The 20,979-nt window shown below is 39.9% G+C and overlaps 1 protein-coding gene across 2 annotated transcripts; it reads right to left on the bottom strand.

Annotated features, from left to right (window-relative positions):
- Window positions 1-5,111: 5,111 nt before the first annotated feature.
- Window positions 5,112-19,163, bottom strand: LOC307270946 (uncharacterized protein). 2 transcript variants are annotated; one of them, XR_013845573.1, is made up of 8 exons: window positions 19,130-19,163; window positions 14,840-15,427; window positions 14,373-14,487; window positions 6,575-6,741; window positions 6,327-6,441; window positions 6,138-6,209; window positions 5,844-6,030; window positions 5,112-5,731 (listed from the first exon to the last, which is right to left on the bottom strand). XR_013845573.1 is itself a non-coding variant. In XM_080054835.1 (5 exons), the coding sequence occupies exon 1, from the start codon at window positions 14,294-14,296 to the stop codon at window positions 7,562-7,564; it is 6,735 nt and encodes a 2,244-aa protein (XP_079910961.1). In that variant the 5' UTR covers window positions 14,297-14,346; the 3' UTR covers window positions 5,112-5,731; window positions 5,844-6,030; window positions 6,138-6,209; window positions 6,327-6,441; window positions 6,575-7,561. The 2 variants fall into 2 exon arrangements, 1 of the variants encoding a protein (XP_079910961.1); XM_080054835.1 differs by lacking the exons at window positions 14,373-14,487; window positions 14,840-15,427; window positions 19,130-19,163 and having other exon boundaries at window positions 6,575-14,346.
- Window positions 19,164-20,979: the final 1,816 nt, after the last annotated feature.

The following is a 20,979-nucleotide window of genomic DNA, read 5'->3' as shown; positions in this document are numbered from 1 at the left end:
ACCGAAGAGACAAACTGCCGTCACGTGACCATCGGTGTTTTCCCGCCTTGCAGTTGGACAGTAACGATGACGCGGCTGGACTGTACCAACTTGGGAAAATGGGGGGTATTCTAGTTAGAAAACGTTAAAAATACCGTTTTCTTTCAGTTTTAATAATGATATTACTGCCAAATGTATTTATATGTACGTTTTGTAATATTTATTGATTTATATAGATTGTATATTTGAGTTTATGGATGTATACAGGGAGAAGACACTACGAAATGACCCCTCCCGAGTGGCAATGTCCATTTTGTAACGGTTTAATAATCTTTTTGTTTTGTTTTGTATAAATACAATATACTTTAATTTTATTGTACTTATTAATCAAGAGGATAAGTGTTTGTGTGTTTAAAATGTGAAATTTTGTATTCTAACATTAAAAATATATCTTAGTTTGGCTTTTTTCCCCTCAACATTCATCTATCTATTTAGTTTATAATAGTCTAGAAGGAATATACTTCAACGTTTTTACTTTAGTTTTCACATGTTTGAATATTAAACCTGCAGTGTGTAGAATTTTGGGTTTTATTTCCAAGCAGATTTTGTAGAAAGTAATTATAATATCCATAAGTACATTTAATTTAGTGCATAATAGCTGAAAATTTTTTTTTGAATTATTTTTTTCCCCCTTAGAAAGGGTCTCATATATGTCCATATTTCTGCATATTTTGGACCAAGGCCTAGTGCCGCCACCTTGAAAGTGTCATAGTTGGAATGTCATCAGGTGCATTGTTTAAAATGTAGAATTGTTCTTGTCCTTGAAGGCCACTGTAGCTTCTGTTATTATTCTAAAGGGTTGGGGTTACCCAGGGAGTGTTGCATTCTAGAACTTTGTAGAACTTACTTGATGATGTCATATTACACACTGCACCTTTAATTTACTTGTTTATATTTCCTTACAATATCAGGGGCTATTGATGAGAATTTGTTCCCTTATTTCAACCAAGTCTGTACAAACTGATTTAAATGAAAATCTGTATAGAAAGTAGCCTCGTACAATCGAAATATGAACCTTTTTGAATAGTAAATAAACATACAACAACATTTGCGCTTGTGTATGTAGTGTATTTCGTTATGACACATTCTAAGATTACTGTAGTGTATTATGTTACTATACATTTTATATTAAGGCCTACTGCTACAGAGCAGGACAAAGACAGTCAGCCTCATCTGGCAGGGGGCAAAGTCAGGGGGCAAAGTCAGGGATGTCAGCTGCCTGAGTGAGGAAACCCTCAAGGCTGACCTGTAGATCATTCAAATGTCACACAAAGGTGACTGTCTTGTGAGTTAATCACAGACAGTCTGGCTAAGAGTTAACAGTAGTTTATTGACCCTGATCATCATCATCATCATCAGCATTGTCTTAAAAGTTGCTGAATCAGACTTCTTGGCCAACGTGACATATCGCCTCTAGGTGATGACTAGACTCAGGATGTCCTCTGGGGGCCATTAGGGTGGAGCTGGTTAGGGTACACCAATTAGGTGTTAGGAGGAGCAGGGCGTACTGTCCTAAAGAACCAATCAGCTCACTTAGAGTGTATTCACACATGCCGTGTTTAGTTCGGTTGAAACGAACTCAGATGCACTTCTGCCTTCGGTGCGCATCTTTCAGGCAGGTGTGAATACAGCAATCGCACTCGGGTGCGGACCAAACAAACGCTCCGAGACCCAGCTGAAGAGGTAGTCTCGATGCGTTTCCAAACGCACTCTGCTGCAGTTCGTTTGTGGTGTGAATTTGTTCGGACTCGATCCGACCCAAATGCAGGAGGCACTGTGCCTTTTCTTTCTTTTCTTTTTTAATAAATAGCCGTCAGCTTCACATTATGGGAAAGTGTTGTTGTCACCATTATTAGGAAGATTAGTTGTGGTTTGACCGGGAGCCCAGAACAATATAAATGCTGAATGTGTTCAGCGATCAGATGAAGGAGAGGGGAGCGTCTCTCGCACAGTGCCAACAGGTTCACGCTGCGCAAGAAGTGTGTGTTTTTATTTTGCTTCCCATGTACGGGACCGTCAATACTATCCCCGTGTCAGTTTGGAGCTGAACTGCGCCGACCCAGCTGATACACAGCTTAATCAGCTGAGTGTCAGCTTGAGCCTATTCTTCTCGCGTGACGCGCATCCAGCACCAAAAATACAGTAAAAATGATGTTTCACATCGTAGGCTACAAGCCACATAACGTGGCATTGACATAAGGCTACACATTATGACCATATGAAACAACAATAATTTGATGTTTTTCCTCTTTATTTATAGGTTAGATGTAGGCCCTTTTATTATTTTTAGCCCCATATTATATCAATGATATATATTTCGCAGTTTAAACTTCGTGCTTCCTGTTTCTCTCCACCCCAGAATGTCTGTCCAATGAATGAATGACCTCAGATCACGTGTGGTTTTGCTTCGTAATGCTGGTTCACTTGCAAAAGGGGCAATATGAAAGTGGACCACACCAAACGAAAAAAAATAAAAACTCTATTTGGTCTGGACCAAAGCAAGTGCACTAGCGGACTTTCCCAGTGTGAATACACCCCTAGAGTGGCGGTTAAAACCGGCCCCAATTCTGGAAAAAGTCGGGTCTCAAACTAAGGAACTCTTCATAGCTTTTGGTTTTGTGTAGGTACCTATATTAGTTTTTTGGCTACAAACACTTTAACTTCTTATTGGCTTCGTTTTGACTGCAGGATGAGTTTTGTTGTAAATAAAAGAATTGTTCCTGAGACCTCCTCATCTGCATTCAACTGTGTCTTCTTAAGTTAAGTTAAGTTATCTTTATTTGTCAGTTGTACACGAGGCACATTGAAATTCGTCTTTTCGCATATCCCCTCTCAAGTTACCACACTTCGGAGGGGGTCAGAGCGCAGGGTCAGCCATAGTACAGCGCCCCTGGAGCAGTTTTGGGGTTAAGTGTCTTGCTCAAGGACACAATGGTAGAGATGGTGGGCACCGTAGACGCAATACCAGCCTCTGCTAGTTTTACACACCCTCCTGTCCGGTGCCGGGGATCGAACCAGCAACCTCATGGTTACTGGTCGGCCACCTTACCTCTAGGCCATCCTACCACCTTCTTCCATCAACTAACTACCAACGCCGGCTTTCTGAGTAAAGGACCAAGAAAATATACCGCATGTATTCTTTCAGCACTTTTTACATTCAAAATACTCTTGTTGGATACATTCAAACAAATTGACTATATGTATGTCAGTGAAATACATTTAATGTGAATGTTTTTTCACAAATTAGACCATGGAACTGGATAAAAATGAACTTAAAATATAATTTTTATCATAACAATGGGCAGGGTATCATCTGAAATATTCAATAGCCGACTTTTGGTACAGATAACAAAATAATACTTTTCATTTAAACAGAAAATATTGAAGAAACAAACACAATTTTTACTTTTAACAAAAAAATGTCAGACAAATGAAAAGTGTGAATTATCATTATTTTCTAAACACAAGAAAAACACAGGTTACGTTCCGAATCTCCTCCTCTTTCTTTTTTCTATTCTACATACTACATCCGACGATAAAAAGAATCTAGTTAGGATGCAGTAGACATACTATTGGGACATACTTTTCTCTCTTATTTCATCATAACATTGCGCCTTGATCTTGCCTCTTGCTTTTATATCCGTCGCATCCCCGTTTGTTTTCATAACATGGACCTATAGGCTTCGTCGATGTTACGTCACTTCACGTGCGCACTGGATTGTGGGTCAGAATCGCCCAAATAGGATGCACTTTTCAACACTAACAATCTTGGCCGCATGAAGTAGGACATCCGGGTACTTCTAACCATCCTAAATCTGGCCACAAGAATCGGGACATCCTAAATCTTTTTTCTACCGTACTATATAGTAGAAAGTATGCGATTCGGAACGCAACCATAGAAGAACTTTACCGAAATAAAAAAATATTCAAAAATTTCAATACATTTTTTTTTTCAAATCAGGAATTATTTGATGATAGAATTTGTCACAGTTCCTTCCAGGTTTTAGTACTCGACAGTTTTTGATTGTATGGACACATTAGGTCTTGTCCCCAAAAAGCAAAAATTGTGAATATTACCGGTTCAATCCACCACAAATCTGTATCCAAACTAGTTAATGGTGCTTTGTTTGTTTGTTTGTTTGTAGGTCACAGTCCAAAGTCACACATCACACATTAAAGGTGTAGTCAGTCAGTGCGTTTACATGCAGACTTATAATCGGATAACTAAACGAACTAGAATTGCAATTCCTTGAAGAAATTGCGGTGTGAATGCTGACGCTGATGCTGAAGCTGATGCTGAATTTGACCCTTCACTGCTGAATGTTGATGAAGAACGAAGGATGAATATATCTGAATCAACAGAATGATTGAATGATACAATGTATGAAAAATGAATGAAAAATGAATGAATTATGACCTTGAAATTTGACCTCTAAACTACTCTGAGGTCATAATTGAGTCATAATAAACATCTGTGCAAAGTTAAAAGAAAATCCGTGTAAGTCTAAAATGTAGCTGTAACCGGGGCTTGAACCGCCAACTTTTAGTTCAGGGTAAACAATAAATAAAATTGTTCGGGGTAAACAGCTCTACCTCATGTGTCATCTACACTTAGCATGAGACATGTTCCACTTCACACAATGATATAAGTAGAAAATGTTATTCCACAAGCTGGATTCAATCCTGTGATTTTCTGATTACAAGACCAAGGCTTTAACCACTATACCACCAATCCTGTGCTAAAAACAGAGACCAGGTCTAATTTATAAAGAAACCTATATATTCCTATGGTGCTATATATTCCAAACTGCTACTTCTATCTCGCAAACCGTGAGTCTGAAAGACTTGCCCTCGTCAGACGGAAACGGGAAGAAACATAGTGAGACACTAGTTTGTTCAGTGTTTATTTCTCACCATAAAATAAAATTTCACTACATCATTATTTTAAACCGCAATATTTAAATTTGATAACTAAAAGAACCTTGTATTTTTTCAGACCTTTTTTGCTATCACTTTACCTTCATGTCCCAGTTATTTTATGATAAACCTGTACACAGAACATTTCAGAAAGGATATTGATGATAATCTTATTGAACTCTTAAGATAGAGTGGTGTAATCAAATCAACAGGTGTAAAAAATGTTCGTTCCAATATATGTTACATTGTAGGCTACCCTCTATGCATATATGCAAACATATACAAATGCATTGAGACATTGAATAATGCCCACCTTCAAAGTAAATCAGATAAAGTCTGTTGGAATATTTCTGTTAATTCACCATTTATTAAAATGTTATTGTTACATGAAAAATGTTAACCCCATAGAAAAAGGAAAATATAAAAGTCTGCCGATATAATATTTACAGCCTTACACCCTCAAAGCATGTCAGGAAAAACTTCTTAAAAACCTTTATCAGGGAAAAAAAAAAAATTGAAGAAACCTTTAGGTAGGCCAAGTCTTTGAGAGATCCCCTACCAGGACGACTGCGTGTGACAGACTAGTTAATGTTTGAATCTGTGATTGTCTGAAAGTCTTGTGCACAGTGTAGCTAATGTGGATGACACAATGTGTATCTTTGTACGGTGGTTAGCGGAAAGGAAACTGTCTCTTCTTCAAGTCATTCTTCCAGTGGCCAGATGATGAAGGGCAGCGACTGTTTCTGTTGAGCAGATGGACTCCCAAAGGAAATTGCTGTAGAGAAGATCAACAACAGAAAAATGTTTTACAATAAGACCAAATAACCAAATATGCATTTAATCACTTACATAAGAAGCAAGGTCAAATCTTATAAGTATCTTCTTACATGCTCAGTAAAGAGTTGTGGAGCCGCACTGCCTGCCCCTTATCTGCTTTTCCTCAGTCCATATGATTCTCTCCTATGGGATGGTTGGTCATGTGGCCATCTGGATGGACAGCTAACAGGAAGCATCTTTTTTTTGTTGAGTTGAGGACTCCAGGATACTGCTGCAGAAGACTCTCAGAGTAGTTTGCTGTAAAGATGAGGGGTAAATGTTATAATAAAACATTAATTAAATCACTTGTAGAACACACAAGTTCAAATGTTTGCGTAAAAAAGCATTAAATATAATCTACTTACGTTTTTGAAGCAGAGAGTTGAAGTGTCTTTTACTGCCTTGAGTTGACCTCTCCATGGTGCTGACGACTCAGCCTGGCACAGATCAAGTGAGAAAAAATCAGAAGCAATTGATCATTTCATGTTTTTCACATTGTGAGTGTCACTGATGGTTTGAGGTACAGGTACATTAGATAAAGAAAGTTTACTTACAAAATGCTTTGTTCCAGGTCAAGATGACCACTCGGGTTGATTGCCACTAGATTTTCCTGTTGCCCCAGTCTCACCATGTTTCCTCGATGCAGATCCATCACAACCGCCTCTCAGCCTGAAACCAAACCCAAATGTGCATTCTATGTTACTTACAATGAATACTGCGGACAGTGACAACAACCAAATCAGCATAGACATGCAGAGGATTTTAATACAACACTAATATAAAAAAATATGTAGTCACATACATGGCACTGTTCCAGAGAACTATGAAGGGCTTTGCAGACATCTGTGGTTGGTCTCTCTGCCTTGAGTAGATGTCTGTCAGGTCTGCTGTGAAGCCCAATGTTGGTGTTTCTAGAACTCTGGTGTAACTTCTGAGCTGAGGGGCCTCCCGAGTGACAACTGTGGGGCACTTATGTAGACAAATATACAGACAAAAAAGAAATGTATTAAATAGCAGTAATGTAGAGTGCAGCAGGAGCAATAATGAATCATTACAACTTCCCGCAATTACTGATAATGATCAAAGTTATGCCTTAGTTACCAGCACTTACTTGTAGTTTCCTGTCCACTTCTCAGGACTGCCATTATATTTTATATGTATAAATATATATGTATATATATATATATATATTGGGAGAATTGTTTATTCACAATTTAAAAGGGTCGACCATTTTTCAATACGTAGTAGTTGGATTATTTAAGCTTTGCCACCCACAATATAATTGAATATTTAGTCATCGGTTGCAAATGACGCTGGTTGGATATTGGTTGAATGAAGTTTAGGGGAAGAAGTATGAGTGAGAAGAAGCGATTTTAAATGTTGCATCATTTTTAATGAAATGTTGACGAATTTTGAAGTTAGGATTTATTTTGAAAATGTTGAATAAAAGCAGACGTGGTGAAGTTGTTGAAGATCTTAAAGTTTGAATGAAGTTTCTAGAATGAAGCATGTTGATATTTATCTTGAGTGAGATTGTCCCTCCATCCCACCCTCCCTCCCAGCCTGTAAAAGGCTGGAACAGCCGAAGCAGATTTTACAGCTTGGCTGACAAGGACAATCCCACCCACAAATGTATTAGTTTTTTTTTTATTTAGTATTTTTCTGGATTAAGTTTTGTTCAAGTAATATGTTATGTTAAGTAATAAGTCGATTTACAATCATCAATGCATTACACAATACTTAGTTTTGTTAAACTTAGCAATGGTTACCCAGGTTATATACTCTCAATTTACATTTCCAATATTTCTGAGGTAATCGTACAGTACACAGGATTGTGGTAACTGTAGTAAGTTTGGAGCAAGCCAGAATGCAGACAGCACTGTGGTCGAGAGATGTAAATGTGGTCCAAGAGTGTATTTTTGTCGGTGGTAGCGGCTGTGATAAGTTGCTCGTAACCTTTTGACTGAAACAGTTCAAGGATCGGCTTGCTTGCTCCGGACAACAGATTTTCATTAAAATCTCCGCAGACTATGATTGGATGATGATCCATAATTTCTAGCGAATCCAAGAGGCTTTGCAAGTTGGAAAGGAATGAGTGTATGCTGTAGCTTGGAGGCTTGTAAACAGCAGCGATCAGCGCATTGAATGGGGCTTCAAGCTTGACAACTGTAAACTCAATGTCAGTAGCATTGTGTACGTACTGCTTTTCACGGACTTGTATATGGTCTTTTACATAGATAGCGACTCCGCCACCATTTTTGCGAACCATGTCAGGAAAGTTTGTGTACGAGACATTTCGGTTGCGATTGAACATCTTGTACCCTTGTAAATGGAGACTTTGAGCGACAAATGATCCTTGTAAGTGAGTTTCTGTTAGACACAGGACATCAGCAAGGTGAAGTTCATGGTGACTCTTGATATCAGCGATGTGAGACGGAAGTCCTTCTGTGTTGTGGTGGATGACGGTGAGAATATCTGGCCTGTTTAATGTCGCTGTGACATTCAGTAGAGGCATTAAATGTTCAAATGAAGCTTCTGCCATGGCTGCAAGACCTATTTTGACTTGTGGATTAGCATATATTTTTGTCTCATCAAAATCTAGAATATGAAGTCCACTGAGGGAAGTAACTCTGCTGAGAGCAACATAGGCCATGCCTGGCTCAAAGATGCTTTTTAGTGAGACTGCGGCGGAGGACCTTGTCATGCCTTGAACCTTGTGTATTGTACAAGCAAACGCAAGTTTTAAAGGAAACTGCCTGCGGACCACTCCCTTTTGCTTCAGTTTTTCTTCATCTCTATCAATGTACACAATATTATCAGCTGCACTGATATTGCTGGGATTTCTTGCCACATCTAGTTCTAGTCCAAGTTTGTTGACGTGTGAAGCACTACCGCCATCACTGGTCACTATTTTCGCAATACATGCAAATGTTCCATTGCAGAGACCAGACTGCACGTTGATATTTCTTGTAAGCATGACACGAGCGCCTAAAGCAACTTTAATTGAGTCAGGTAACTCTTTATTGTCCCCTTTAAAAGGTGTAGCTTCTCTCGCCATTCTACCAGTTCTGGGATCTTTTCGATAGTCGTCTGCATCTATCTTTATGATGTCAGAGTGAAACCGCTCTAGTGATGTCGAATTATGTGCATCAACCTGTTTATTTGTAGCGAAGACGTGGAGTATGTCTTTTGGACAGTGTGCCGGATCAGCGACAGCCTGTGAAAGCAAAGCTTTGTCTTGGTTGGATAATGCCTCTTCCTTCTCTTTAACGCGGATGCGGTTCAGCATCTCAGCAAATGGGACGTCGTCTTTCTGACGCATAATCTCAGTCAACGTGATAATCTGAAATTGGTCGCGCCAGAGGTCGATCTGAGTTGGATCATAGACGCACAACGGTTTAGACTGTCGAACAGGAGGGAGCTGATTGAAATCACCCACGGCGAGGACACACATCCCACCGAAAGGTCTGTGATTTCCTTTGATTTGTTTCAATCTGGCATCGACATAGGCAAAGAGAGACTTTGAAACCATACTGATTTCATCAATTATGAGTATCTCTGCATTTGAAAGCTCTGCCCTGACTTCATCTAGTTTATTACCAAGACCATTGAACGGAGGCTTTAAACTTCTCGGCAGCTTTAGGAGACAATGCAATGTTGTGCCTGAAATGTTGAAAGCGGCGGTGCCAGTAAACGCGGTTAACAGGACGGTAGGTTTTGACATGTCCGATTCCTCTGCATTACGTGGAAGCCTAGACAATATTTTGGATGCTTCTGCGTGGATGCATTTGATAAGATGAGACTTGCCTGTTCCAGCACCACCGTTAATGAAATAGAAGAACGGTTCCACATTTAAACCACAGACGCGTTTTATGCTCCAGTCTCTGATGGCGTAGAAAACGGACGCTTGCTTTTGGTTTAAATTTTGATACATTTGCCGCAACATTGCGGGATCTATCTCAGGGGCTTCTCTCATGATGGCAACTTCTGGTCTGTTTTCTGTCCTCAGATTATAGTCCGGCACGTTCTCTTGCACGTTATCCTCATCAGCTGGTCTTGCTTCAAGTTCCTCAATGCATTCTAACCTTTGTAGTTCACATTCGGGAGCCAGATTACACCATTCGTTTATTATAACACCATTCTGTTCAAACTCTGCGATGGCACTATCAATGTCTTCCCTGTGTTTTTCATATTTTTCTCGGTTTCGTTTCACGACACAAGACACCATCTCAGGGCGCTCTGTACCTCGTATCCAAATGCCAGCACGTTCGTGGAAGGACTGGTTGGTGGGGTAGTGTATGGATTTTAGCTCCGTCTGTGCGCGATACGGGACGTAAAGCTTTAGTAATGTGCCGTGAAATTCCTCAGGATTCTTCTCCTGTGAGAAACAACGATATTTAATAACAGCGGGTTTACCGTTTGTTCTTCTCTGAACAAATCCCATCTCATTCAGTAGGGGCACTACGTTGGGACCTTTTGCCTGTTTGCCATAGACAATTCTACAAGTGGAAGCAAAATCGGCCAAGCACATTGCCTCAAAGTCTGGAGTTTCTGGTCTGCATTGGTACTTGTCAGGTAATCCGTTCATCCACAAATTAACAGAGTCTGGCGTTCTGTTCTCTAGGAAGGACATGGGGTAACTCATTTTTAGCGCGTTGTCATCAGTCTGTACAAATATGACCTGGCGTGAACACTGTTTCATGCGTAGACCACATGCACGGGCCACACACTCTTGAGCACTGACCTCTCTTTTCTTAGAGTACGCCTGCATTACCAGTTTCATCTCATCGCTCTCATTTACATTTTCATGACTTGAATTTTGAATCATTGATTTGAGGTATTCACTTAAACCGTGTTCAGCTTTGCTGATGTAGCTGCAGATGTACATGATACACGAGTAAGGGTTGAGAATGAACTGTATATCTAAATTAGCATCCCAGGCTTCAAGGAGGGCAGGATTGTATCCATTTACCCACGAGTCTTTTGGATCACGCTTTAGAACCACCTCACTTGCTTTGGCTTTAATACACAGGCATTCTATGTATTCCTCAACCGTGAGGTCACATGACGCCAACATCTGTTCTAAAGTCAGAGATGCGCTCTCAGCTACATCGTTTAACCGCTTTAGTGCGTTGAGCTTTCTTATTGCCACCAACTCTCTCTCATCTTCATCTTCCAATACTTTAGATCGTATTATCATGGTTTCTGGGGCTGGGATTTTAGGAAATCCAAAACGGCAGTTGGCATTGGAATATTTAACACATGTCTTTGAATGTGTTTTGCTGTGCATCTGAACTTCTGTAACTTTTTTGTGCAGTTCAGGTTGTGTGTTTGGATCAGGCAACTGAGCTGTGATGTATTTGGAAACGAAATCACAAACCGTCTGATCAGAGTCTTCTTCAAACACAGGAGCTCCTTCTACCCATACGAGACAGTGTATGTGTGGGCTTCCACGGTGCTGAAATTCCAATCTCAAAAACCAGTCCACCACTTTACCGATGGGTTGAGCGGGTGACAGTATCAAATCTCTGAACAGAGCCTCAACACGTTTGTCAAAAAGTCGCATAGAGGTCACCGGGTTTGATCTTAAGATGGACGCTTTCGCCTGCCAATCGAGTGCATCAAAATTCACTTGTTCGCCTTGTTGAGCTTTAATGGCTGTAATAACCTCTTTCCAGCGCATTTCAGCAGCAGAAAATGTAAGAAAGAATGTTGGCGTCCCCATCTGACGAATCATCGAGAATAAATCTTTGGTCGTCTTCTCCCAAAACGCGGGGGAGCCTCTGAGTGGTGTCATGAATCGGATTGCATCTTTGTTACGCACAAGTTTTTCAACCTCATGCTTGTTCTGCAACATTGCATTGGTTATTTTGCGACCATCTCGTGTAAAAGGTTTTGCTTTACGCAGCTGTATTGACATGCTGGAAGTGGCCTGATGTATTTCGCTTACAAACTGAGCGAAAAAGAGATAGTTTGTATCCCTAGCAAAACGGTTGTCTGCACAGCAAAGTCTAGTTTTGAAATAACTGCAGGGTGTTATTGTTTTGCGACGGTTTTCGTCTAGAGTGTTTTTACCAGTGGGAAACTGAACGGGAAAAGCCATTGCCTCTAGGTTAGGAGTTTTGAAAAAGCTTACTGGTTTGTTTCCCTCAGCGGGTGCAACCGAGTAGATTCCCTCACTAAAACTTAATATTTCATCTGTCAAATCAGTTGGTTGTAGACATGACTCGAGAGCAACGGCGCCATTAGGTTCATCACTCTCCTGTTCAATATTTTCAGACTGCTGCTGTGGTTGCTGACCATCAGACAACTGACTATTTGTATCCTGTTCATCGTTCTCAGAATCCATTTCTGCCTCAAAGAGTGCATCGTTCTCAAAGCTGTCAATTTCCATCATATCTTCAACATTATAGTCCGTATCATCCATGTTTTCCTCATCCGAGTCATTTGCTTCCTCATCAATTAATGGGTCACAAAGCTCTTCCTCATCTCGGATTGTTATGTCAGTATACTGCGGATGGACCTCTTTTAGTTTAAGCAAAGCCCTCACTAGTTTAGTCCATGTTACACTTTGGTAAAGTTGATGGCCGGTATAGCACAATTTCCTCTTAAGTTTAACTCTCATGACCTGAGACTCACTTCTTAGTCTCGGTAAGGCATTTACCGTTTCTTGTACTTCTGATGGGACGCAGACCAAGTTTCCACAAATCTGGCGCTGACCTCCCTTCGGGAGTGGGATAATTTTGGCGAATGTTATGCATTTGGAAATGAGATGCCTCTCCAAAATGTTTAAATCACAGAGTTCAGTGGGAATATCTGCTAGTTCTAGATTGTTAGCTATGGCAAGTGGTGGCATACTTCCAGTTTTAAGGTGCTCATGGCAAGTGTGACAGATCCACTCTTTTTTTCTTTCAGCTGGTACTGTGCATTGTTGAGCATTTTGACACTCATCAGTACAGACATGAACAAACTTCCCTGTCAGGCAGGTTTGAGCAACAAGTGGATTTGTATTGTACTTTGATCTATTGCAACATTTCACTTGATTTGGAAACAAAGATCGATGGCAGCACGTGCAGCCATGTATTGGGGCCTTTTTGATATTGGATCGAAAAACTTCTATAGCATCTCGCATCTGCATGTCTTCCATCGCATCTCTAATGAGACTGTCATCCATAGAATCTCTAATAGGACTGTCATCCCTTTGGTTTTGCCTTCTTTGCATGCGTCTGTATTTTTGTCTTATTCTCATCGCACAGTTCATGCGATGAGTCATTCCAAATGCACGATTGCTTTGGTATTTGTTTCTCATGCGTTGTCTCATTGTTTCTTTCTGTCTGGCTCTAAATGCAGGGTCCTTTGCATAACGAGTGGTTACATTAGACTTTTTAGTTTGTCTGAAACGAGCATCTAAGCGATAGCGGGTGCATGTGTATGACCTCTGCTTCTGCTTGAAGCTTTCACTTTGCCTGTAACGGTTGGTTATATACGACCTTTGCTTGTCCTTAAAGCTTTCGCTTTGCCTGTAACGGTTGGTTATATACGACCTTTGCTTCTGCTTAAAGCTTTCGCTTTGCCTGTAACGGTTGGTTATATACGACCTCTGCTTCTGCTTAAAGCTTTCGCTTTGCCTGTAACGATTGGTTATATACGACCTTCGCTTGTCCTTAAATCTTTCGTCTTGCCTGTAACGATTTGTTAAGTTATGCTTCTGCCTCTGCCGGAAGTCGGAGTCGTGTTGATAGCGAGAAGTTGTGTAGGACTTCTTTCTTTTTCTGTAAGAATTGTCATGGGATTTGCTCACTTCTTTAGCGTACCTTTCCCTCTCTTTCCTCTTTTTCTTTTGGAGGGGAGTTTCAGTGTTTTTGTCATGTTTTGCCTTTGCCTTCTCTGCAGCCATCATTCTTCTTTTATACTTTATCCTTGCATGTTTGGGAAGTTTAGATAGATTTGGTATAGCTCTGTGGTCCTTTTCTGGATTATCTAATGTATAACATTCTGAACCTGCATTGCTACACACATGTATTAATTCACTTGAATCTGATGTAACGTCTGCATAGGGGGTATAGGCTGTATCTGAGCATGATGGCAACAACATCTCAGTTTCAGGCTGTGTTACACTGGAAATAGTGTGAACGTTCTGCTCCCTCATGTGTGAAACTTCTGCATTTGCATCGACATGAGCCACATTTTCTTCTACAGAGATTTCCTCTACACTTTGAACAACCACATCTGATTGCATGTCAGCACAGGGTGTAGACTCTGTAACTGAGCTTGACGGCAAAGACATTTCAATGTCAGGCTGTGTAACACTGACCGTAGTGTTATCGATATGCCCCCTCGTGTGTAAAACAGCAGTGTCTGCATTAGAGTTTACGTGAACAACATTTTCATTCACAGAGGCTTCATCTACACTCTGAAAAAGCACAGGGATTAGTTCATAAGGAGCCTCTGGGCTGGTGCCTAACAAGGTAAAGATTGTGCAAAGTTTGGTTTGCAGATCTCTTAAATGGTTGAAAGTGAACATGACAGCTGTTCCAGTACTGTCTGGGCCAATGGGAAGGCCATCAGGTCGTCTTGTGTGTGGGTCAAAAAATCCATACCTTGCTTGCTGGTCTCGGAAAACAGCAATGAAGACATGGCTCATTACCAACAGAGCGAAGTTCACTCCAGATGTCAAGCACTGAAGTCCGTCTGAAAGGTTTAAGAAGTCGCCTTCTGCAGGAGTAGATGTAAACATTCCATACATTGAGTTACATTTTGTCATTATGTGATGCAGTCTGTAGCCACGTACAACCTCAGGAATTTCATCTCTATTCAAATGTCCATGAACTATCCTTCCATCTTTTATCAACTGTTCCACTGTTTCCACATACATTGAATAGCCACGATCTAAAACAAGATCAAGGTCTGCGCTTTTAAGGTGACTTAACTCGTGCAGGAAAGCTAAAAATGTTGCAGAGTTACAGGAGCACTGACTGTTGTTGGCATCATGATATGTATAATGGTTCTGGCTGCGGGATGCTAACTCACATGTCACATTAGCATTAGAAGGCTCAGAAACATTTACCTCTCTGTTGCTGTAAGGATCAGAATGTTCCACAGGTTCAGCTTGTTTTGAGGATAGAAACTCACTTAACTTCAGCCAGCGTACTTTTGAAGCTTGAGATTTCTTTCCTTTTTTTGGCATGGTCTCTGATTTCTCAAAGGTTCAAAGTTCTCAAAAGGTTTGCTTATCAAAGGTTTTTTCTGAAAACGTTTGAGAAAGGTTTTTTCTCAAAAGGTTTGAGAAAGGTTTGCGTCAAAAAGTTTTGCTTCAAAAAAGGTTTGCGTCAAAAAGATTTGCTTCAAAGGTTTTTTTCTGCAAACTGACTAGTCTCAGACTCAGTCAGAGGTGAATAAAAGAAGAGAGAAATCTGGATTTTGATACAAGGGTAGAGAGAGCAAGCAAGCTTTGGGGAGGTAGATCTGAATGTCCCCGGGAATACTGACTAGTACTTCTCAGTCAGAGCGTGACACAGGGAGAGAGAAGACAGATTTAGCAGAGAGTACAGACAGAGCAGAAAGCGACCGCTTGCCCAGACTGTGAATCTGCAACAAGAAGCGGTCAAAGGGGTTGGGGGTTGGGATGGTAGAGTCAGGGTACAAGACCAGGCGTCTGGAAAACAGAGAGTGGAAAACAATTATTAATTTGAAATACATTCTTCCTAGCAATTGCAGAAATAGTTGCCTAATTGCATGTAGGGCTGGCCATAATAGATCAAATATTCTATATTGTTTTGTTTTTACAATACAATTAGTCAGCAAATTATCTTTATTTCATTGAGCAGTAACAGTCTTTTCCCTATGTTAAGGAACGGTGCTGCGCCACTGTTAAACAGCATTTAGTTAATGAATAGAGCGGGTGGGTGCCACCACATAAACTGCTGAACAACAGGTGTTGGACTGAATACCTAGTAGGTCTATATGGCTGCCTATCATCCACGTCGCTCTCGGTTTCTCTGTTTGACAGCAGGGAGCGTATGTGAGAGAGACACACATACATTATCTGCAAACACACAGCCCGCTGCCAGCGACTTAACTCATTACACTCTTATCAAAAAGCTGTTCATGAAGAACAGGTACAAATCAAGTGTAAATTGGTCCTGCTTTTCACTGTGGTGGGACGTCTTGGTAACTTCCTACTATCAGTACACTAGCGTGTTAAATTAAATAATAAGCTAATACACATGGCTGGCTCAGCGCTGTCATTGCACTGCCAGCCCCTGTAGCAGTAGTGGACAGGTGGTGGGACACTGAAGCAGTGATGCAGACATCATGCTTTGTTTGTGTATTATCTATCTCCACTCTTATCATGCGACACAATGAATCAATAATGAAACTTTTATAAATTGATGTTTATGGATTTGTTGATACAGTCCTAATTTTGTCCATGAAGGAGCTTAGGTTAATAATACCCAGGGGGCAAAACACCCTTTTTTCAGAAAACAGACATGGATTGTTGTAAAAGGTTGTTCTCTATAAATAATATCTAGGACCCTCAAGGATTACAATCTGGTGAGCTACGTACTGGAAAGCAAGAGGGTTTATCTTAAACCATGAAATGTTGCCAGTTGATTACTGACAGAACAATTATTTTCTGTATTTTTTTCAGAAAGGTTCGAATAAATATGCACATTTGCAATATCCAACTCATTATGTGTATATTTGCATCTCTTTAAAAATCAATTATCTAGATGTTGGGTAAAGCCAGAGTATATTATGTGTAGTATATAAATTATAATAGCCATATGCATGCGCTCGTTGGATGCAATGAGGCCCAGTGTGAGGATGGAGTGTGAAGTAGCAGCAGGTAATACGTCCACAAACCCCCACATATATATGTGTGTGAGTGTGTGTGTGTGTGTGTGTGTGTGTGTACACCCCTCACATTTCTTTGCCCCTGATGAACTCCTCTGTTGTTTTTGCAGTTTTTTTTGGATCATTATCTTGCTGCATGATGAAGGATCTTCCAATCAGTTTGGTTGCATCTTTCTTTAAATTGGCAGACAAAATGTTCCTGTATACTTCTGAGTTCATTTTGCTGTTGCCATCATGTGTTACTGTGTTGTTGTCAAGATGCACCTTTACCAAAGTGATGGAAAGGCTAAAGTTTAGAGAAAGAAAGAATCTGCTCATAATCCCAAACATACAAGCTCATCTGTGAAACACGGTGGAGGCAATGTCATGGCTTGGGCTTGCATGGCTTCTTCTCGGATGGGCTCATTAATCTTCATTGATGATGTAACACATGATGGCAACAGCAAAATGAACTCTATGGTTGCGTTCCGAATCGCATACTTTCTACTATATAGTATGTAGAAAAAAGATTTAGGATGTCCCGATTCTTGTGGCCAGATTTAGGATGGTTAGAATACCCGGATGGTCTACTTCATGCGGCCAAGATTGTTAGTGTTGAAAAGTGCATCCTATTTGGGCGATTCTGACCCACAATCCAGTGCGCACGTGAAGTGACGTAACATCGACGAAGCCTATAGGTCCATGTTATGAAAACAAACGGGGATGCGACGGATATAAAAGCAAGAGGCAAGATCAAGGCGCAATGTTATGATGAAATAAGAGAGAAAAGTATGTCCCAATAGTATGTCTACTGCATCCTAACTAGATTCTTTTTATCGTCGGATGTAGTATGTAGAATAGAAAAAAGAAAGAGTATGCGATTCGGAACGCAACCTAAGTCTACAGAAACATTTTGTCTGCCAATTTAAGGAAAGATGCAACCAAACTGATTGGAAGATCCTCCATCATGCATCAAGATAATGATCCAAAACACAACAAAGGAGTTAATCAGGGGCAAGAAGTGGAAGGTTATAGACTGGCCATGTCAATCTCCAGACTTAAACCCTATAGAGCATGCATTTTACCTGCCAAAGAGGAGACTTAAGAGAGTAACCCCCTAACACAAACAGCAACTGAATGAGGCTGCATTGAAAGCCTGGAAAAGCATCACAAAAGAAGAATGTAAAAGTTTGGTGATGTCACTGGGTCACAGGCTTGATGCAGTTATTGCAAGCAATGGATTTGCGACAACATATTACGTTTTATTCACTTTAATTTATTTAAAGTCTATCTGTTCCTATACTTCTGCTCGCCTAAAAATGTGGTGTTCCTTTTCAAAAAATGCTATCTTCTAAGTTGTGTATCGGATCCAGATGTGAATACCTGGAAATGAAACCTGAAATGTTGATCTAGTCTCATATTCATCGTTTGGTGTCAAACCCAAATGTTTCCAGTCTACAGCAAAAATAAAGTAATTGGCCTCACCGTTCCAATACTATTGGAGGGGACTGTATGTGTATATTTGCATCTCTTTAAAAATCCATTATCTGGATGTTGGGTAAAGCCAGAGGTCAAATTTATATTATTTCGTTTTTACAATATGTCCAAAGTCATTACAGAACAGATTTTGGATACAGCCTTTTTTATATATAAATAGAGAAACACTATATACAGGTCATAACAATGCATTTTGATCATGTTTTTAAGAAGAAAATGTTTCATAAATAAGACAATGAACAACATATGAGCAAATCCTTCTGCAATAACCTTTGGTATAGTGCAAAGAATGATTATTGAAAGTTTAGTTGGATATCACAAAAAGCTATTTGCCTCAGTAACAATGAAAGGGATGCCTCTCCTATGATGGACAGACAGACAATGGGAGTCAGGACATTATCTCAACATTTTTTTTTCCAGTATTCCCAACTTCTAAAGAAGTTAACTAAACTTTCAATAATCATTCTTACTCTGATTTGTCAGACATTCTGTTCTTAAAAACACAAAAATAGATTTTAAGACCTAGTATAGTATTATTCAGTTTTTTAGAATAAAAAAGGCTGTATCCAAAATCTGTTCTGTATTGCCAGATTTTCATATTTATTCAAACATTTCTTAAAAAACAAAAATACAAAAAGTAATTGTTCTAATGTCAGTAATCCACTGGTAAAGTTTTGTGATATCTATACATTAAATATGTTACCCCATTCACCTGCAGTCTCTCGCCTTAAACCATGGCCCTGATTTGCTATTACCAGGTTGTCCACCCAGGTTGTGATCCTTGAATGCCCTACATATACTTTCTGGTGAAAAAACTTTTACAACATTCCATGTCTACAAACCTACTTTGCCCCCTGGGCATAATGCAAATTAGGGGTGCAAACTATTCACTTACGATATGTGTTTTTTGTACATCAATGTGTAAATGTTTGGTGATTATACAGAAGGGACTGAATAAAAGTAAAATTATCCAGTCAATGATGTATTATGTTGTCAATACCAGCACACATTCTCCTTTACTCACCAGTTAAGCACAATTATTCTCCTTGTTCTTTTCTAAAAGGAGATAAAAAAAAGATGTTAGACATGTCTTGACTCCTCATTCTATGAGTATGTGTGTACAGCTAGCAACATGACACAAACACTATAACTATCTGCTAGCCAAAGTTATTTTAAAAATACCCTGTATATAGGCCTAAACAAACCAATTACTGAAATTATTGTATTGGTATCCAAAACAGTGTTGTGCAACTCCAGTCAGGCATCCTGGGTCATCTTACAGACAGACAGACAGACAGACAGACACACACACACACACACAAGGAGCTTAGGTTATAATGCAGATTAGGTGTGCGAACTATTCACTAATCAGAAGTTTATTTTGGATATCAATGTTTTTTTTATACAGAAGGGACTGAATAAAAGTAAAATTATCCAGTCAATTATGTAGGCTACTCTGTTGTCAATACCAGCTCATATTCTACATTACTCACCAACAAAGCATGACACACACACTACAACTAGCTAGTTCACACACACACAAAATACATTATTCTACATGAGTATGCACGTCAAACAGCTAGCAACATGTCTCTCTCTCTCTGGACACAGCAATTATCAGCTAGACCAAGTGACGCACACACACACACGGAGCTTAGGTTATAATGCAGATTAGGTGTGCAAACTATTCACTAATCAGAAGTTTATTTTGGATATCAATGTTTTTTTTTATACAGAAGGGACTGAATAAAAGTAAAATTATCCAGTCAATTATGTAGGCTACTCTGTTGTCAATACCAGCACACACACACACACACACACACACACACACACACACACACACACACACAGCATTAAATCCCATTATTCTACATTACTATGCACGTTAAACAGCTAGCAACATGTCTCTCTCCCTCTCTCCAACACACACACACACGCGCGCAAAATACCCTCAGTTCTGTCCCGTTAAACAGCTCTGTCTCTCTCCAACTGACACACACACACACGCACACACACACACGCGCACACACGCACACACACACACACACACACACACACACACACACACGCGACAAAGTACTATCTGCTAGAAGTTATATAAAAAATGCCCTGTGAAGGCCTACTGTACGCAAACAGAGTATTAGCATTATAGCATTAGCTTTAAAACCCACTGTCATGCTAACATATACCAAAAACAGCAAACAACATTTTTATTAGGGGGATATGAGGATTTACTGGTAGTATGCTACTCTAAACATACTGACAGCTTTAATTTTTGAATTTCCAGCTTAACTTTGGTGTCTTAGTGTTAGAGAGTGAACAAGAAGACGTTTCTTTTTTAGTTCGGGGGCTGACTTTGTTAATTTAGAAAGCTAAAGTTGACATTAGCGGCTAAATGTCCGTCGAGTGCTAACAATTATCAGGGGCTGTAAAGCCGTTGGCATGAAAACAACACAAGTTATGCTGCTGAGACGGTGTATTTCCTGCAATGTGTAACCCCCATAGTTATCAAGACAATAACTGATAAAACATTATTTTAAACAACTCAGCCTTCGTGTTTTATGGTGAAAGAGTTGGACGTTAATCACTCACCTCAGACCGAGCGAAGAACTCTAGCTTGGCAGCTGCACGTGCAGGATACTGATACGGGACGCATTCAAGGACCGTTGTCATTCCGAACATTAAACACAAGATTGTTTCTCAAGCCCAGTTCAGGCCAAAGATTAGCAGCTAACTCCATCCAGTAATGTACTGAACTGCATGGATAGGCTACAATAACGTTTTCACGCACATATCAATATGTATATATAGGTTAGATGCATTTATATGATTATTATAAACAGCTGTACAGTTTGTTTGGATCGCGCTCTCTCA

This window comes from Ammodytes marinus (assembly GCF_949987685.1).
Source record: "Ammodytes marinus genome assembly, contig: scaffold_239, whole genome shotgun sequence".
Taxonomy (NCBI): Eukaryota; Metazoa; Chordata; class Actinopteri; order Uranoscopiformes; family Ammodytidae; genus Ammodytes; species Ammodytes marinus.
This window is presented reverse-complemented; position numbering and strand designations above follow the sequence as displayed.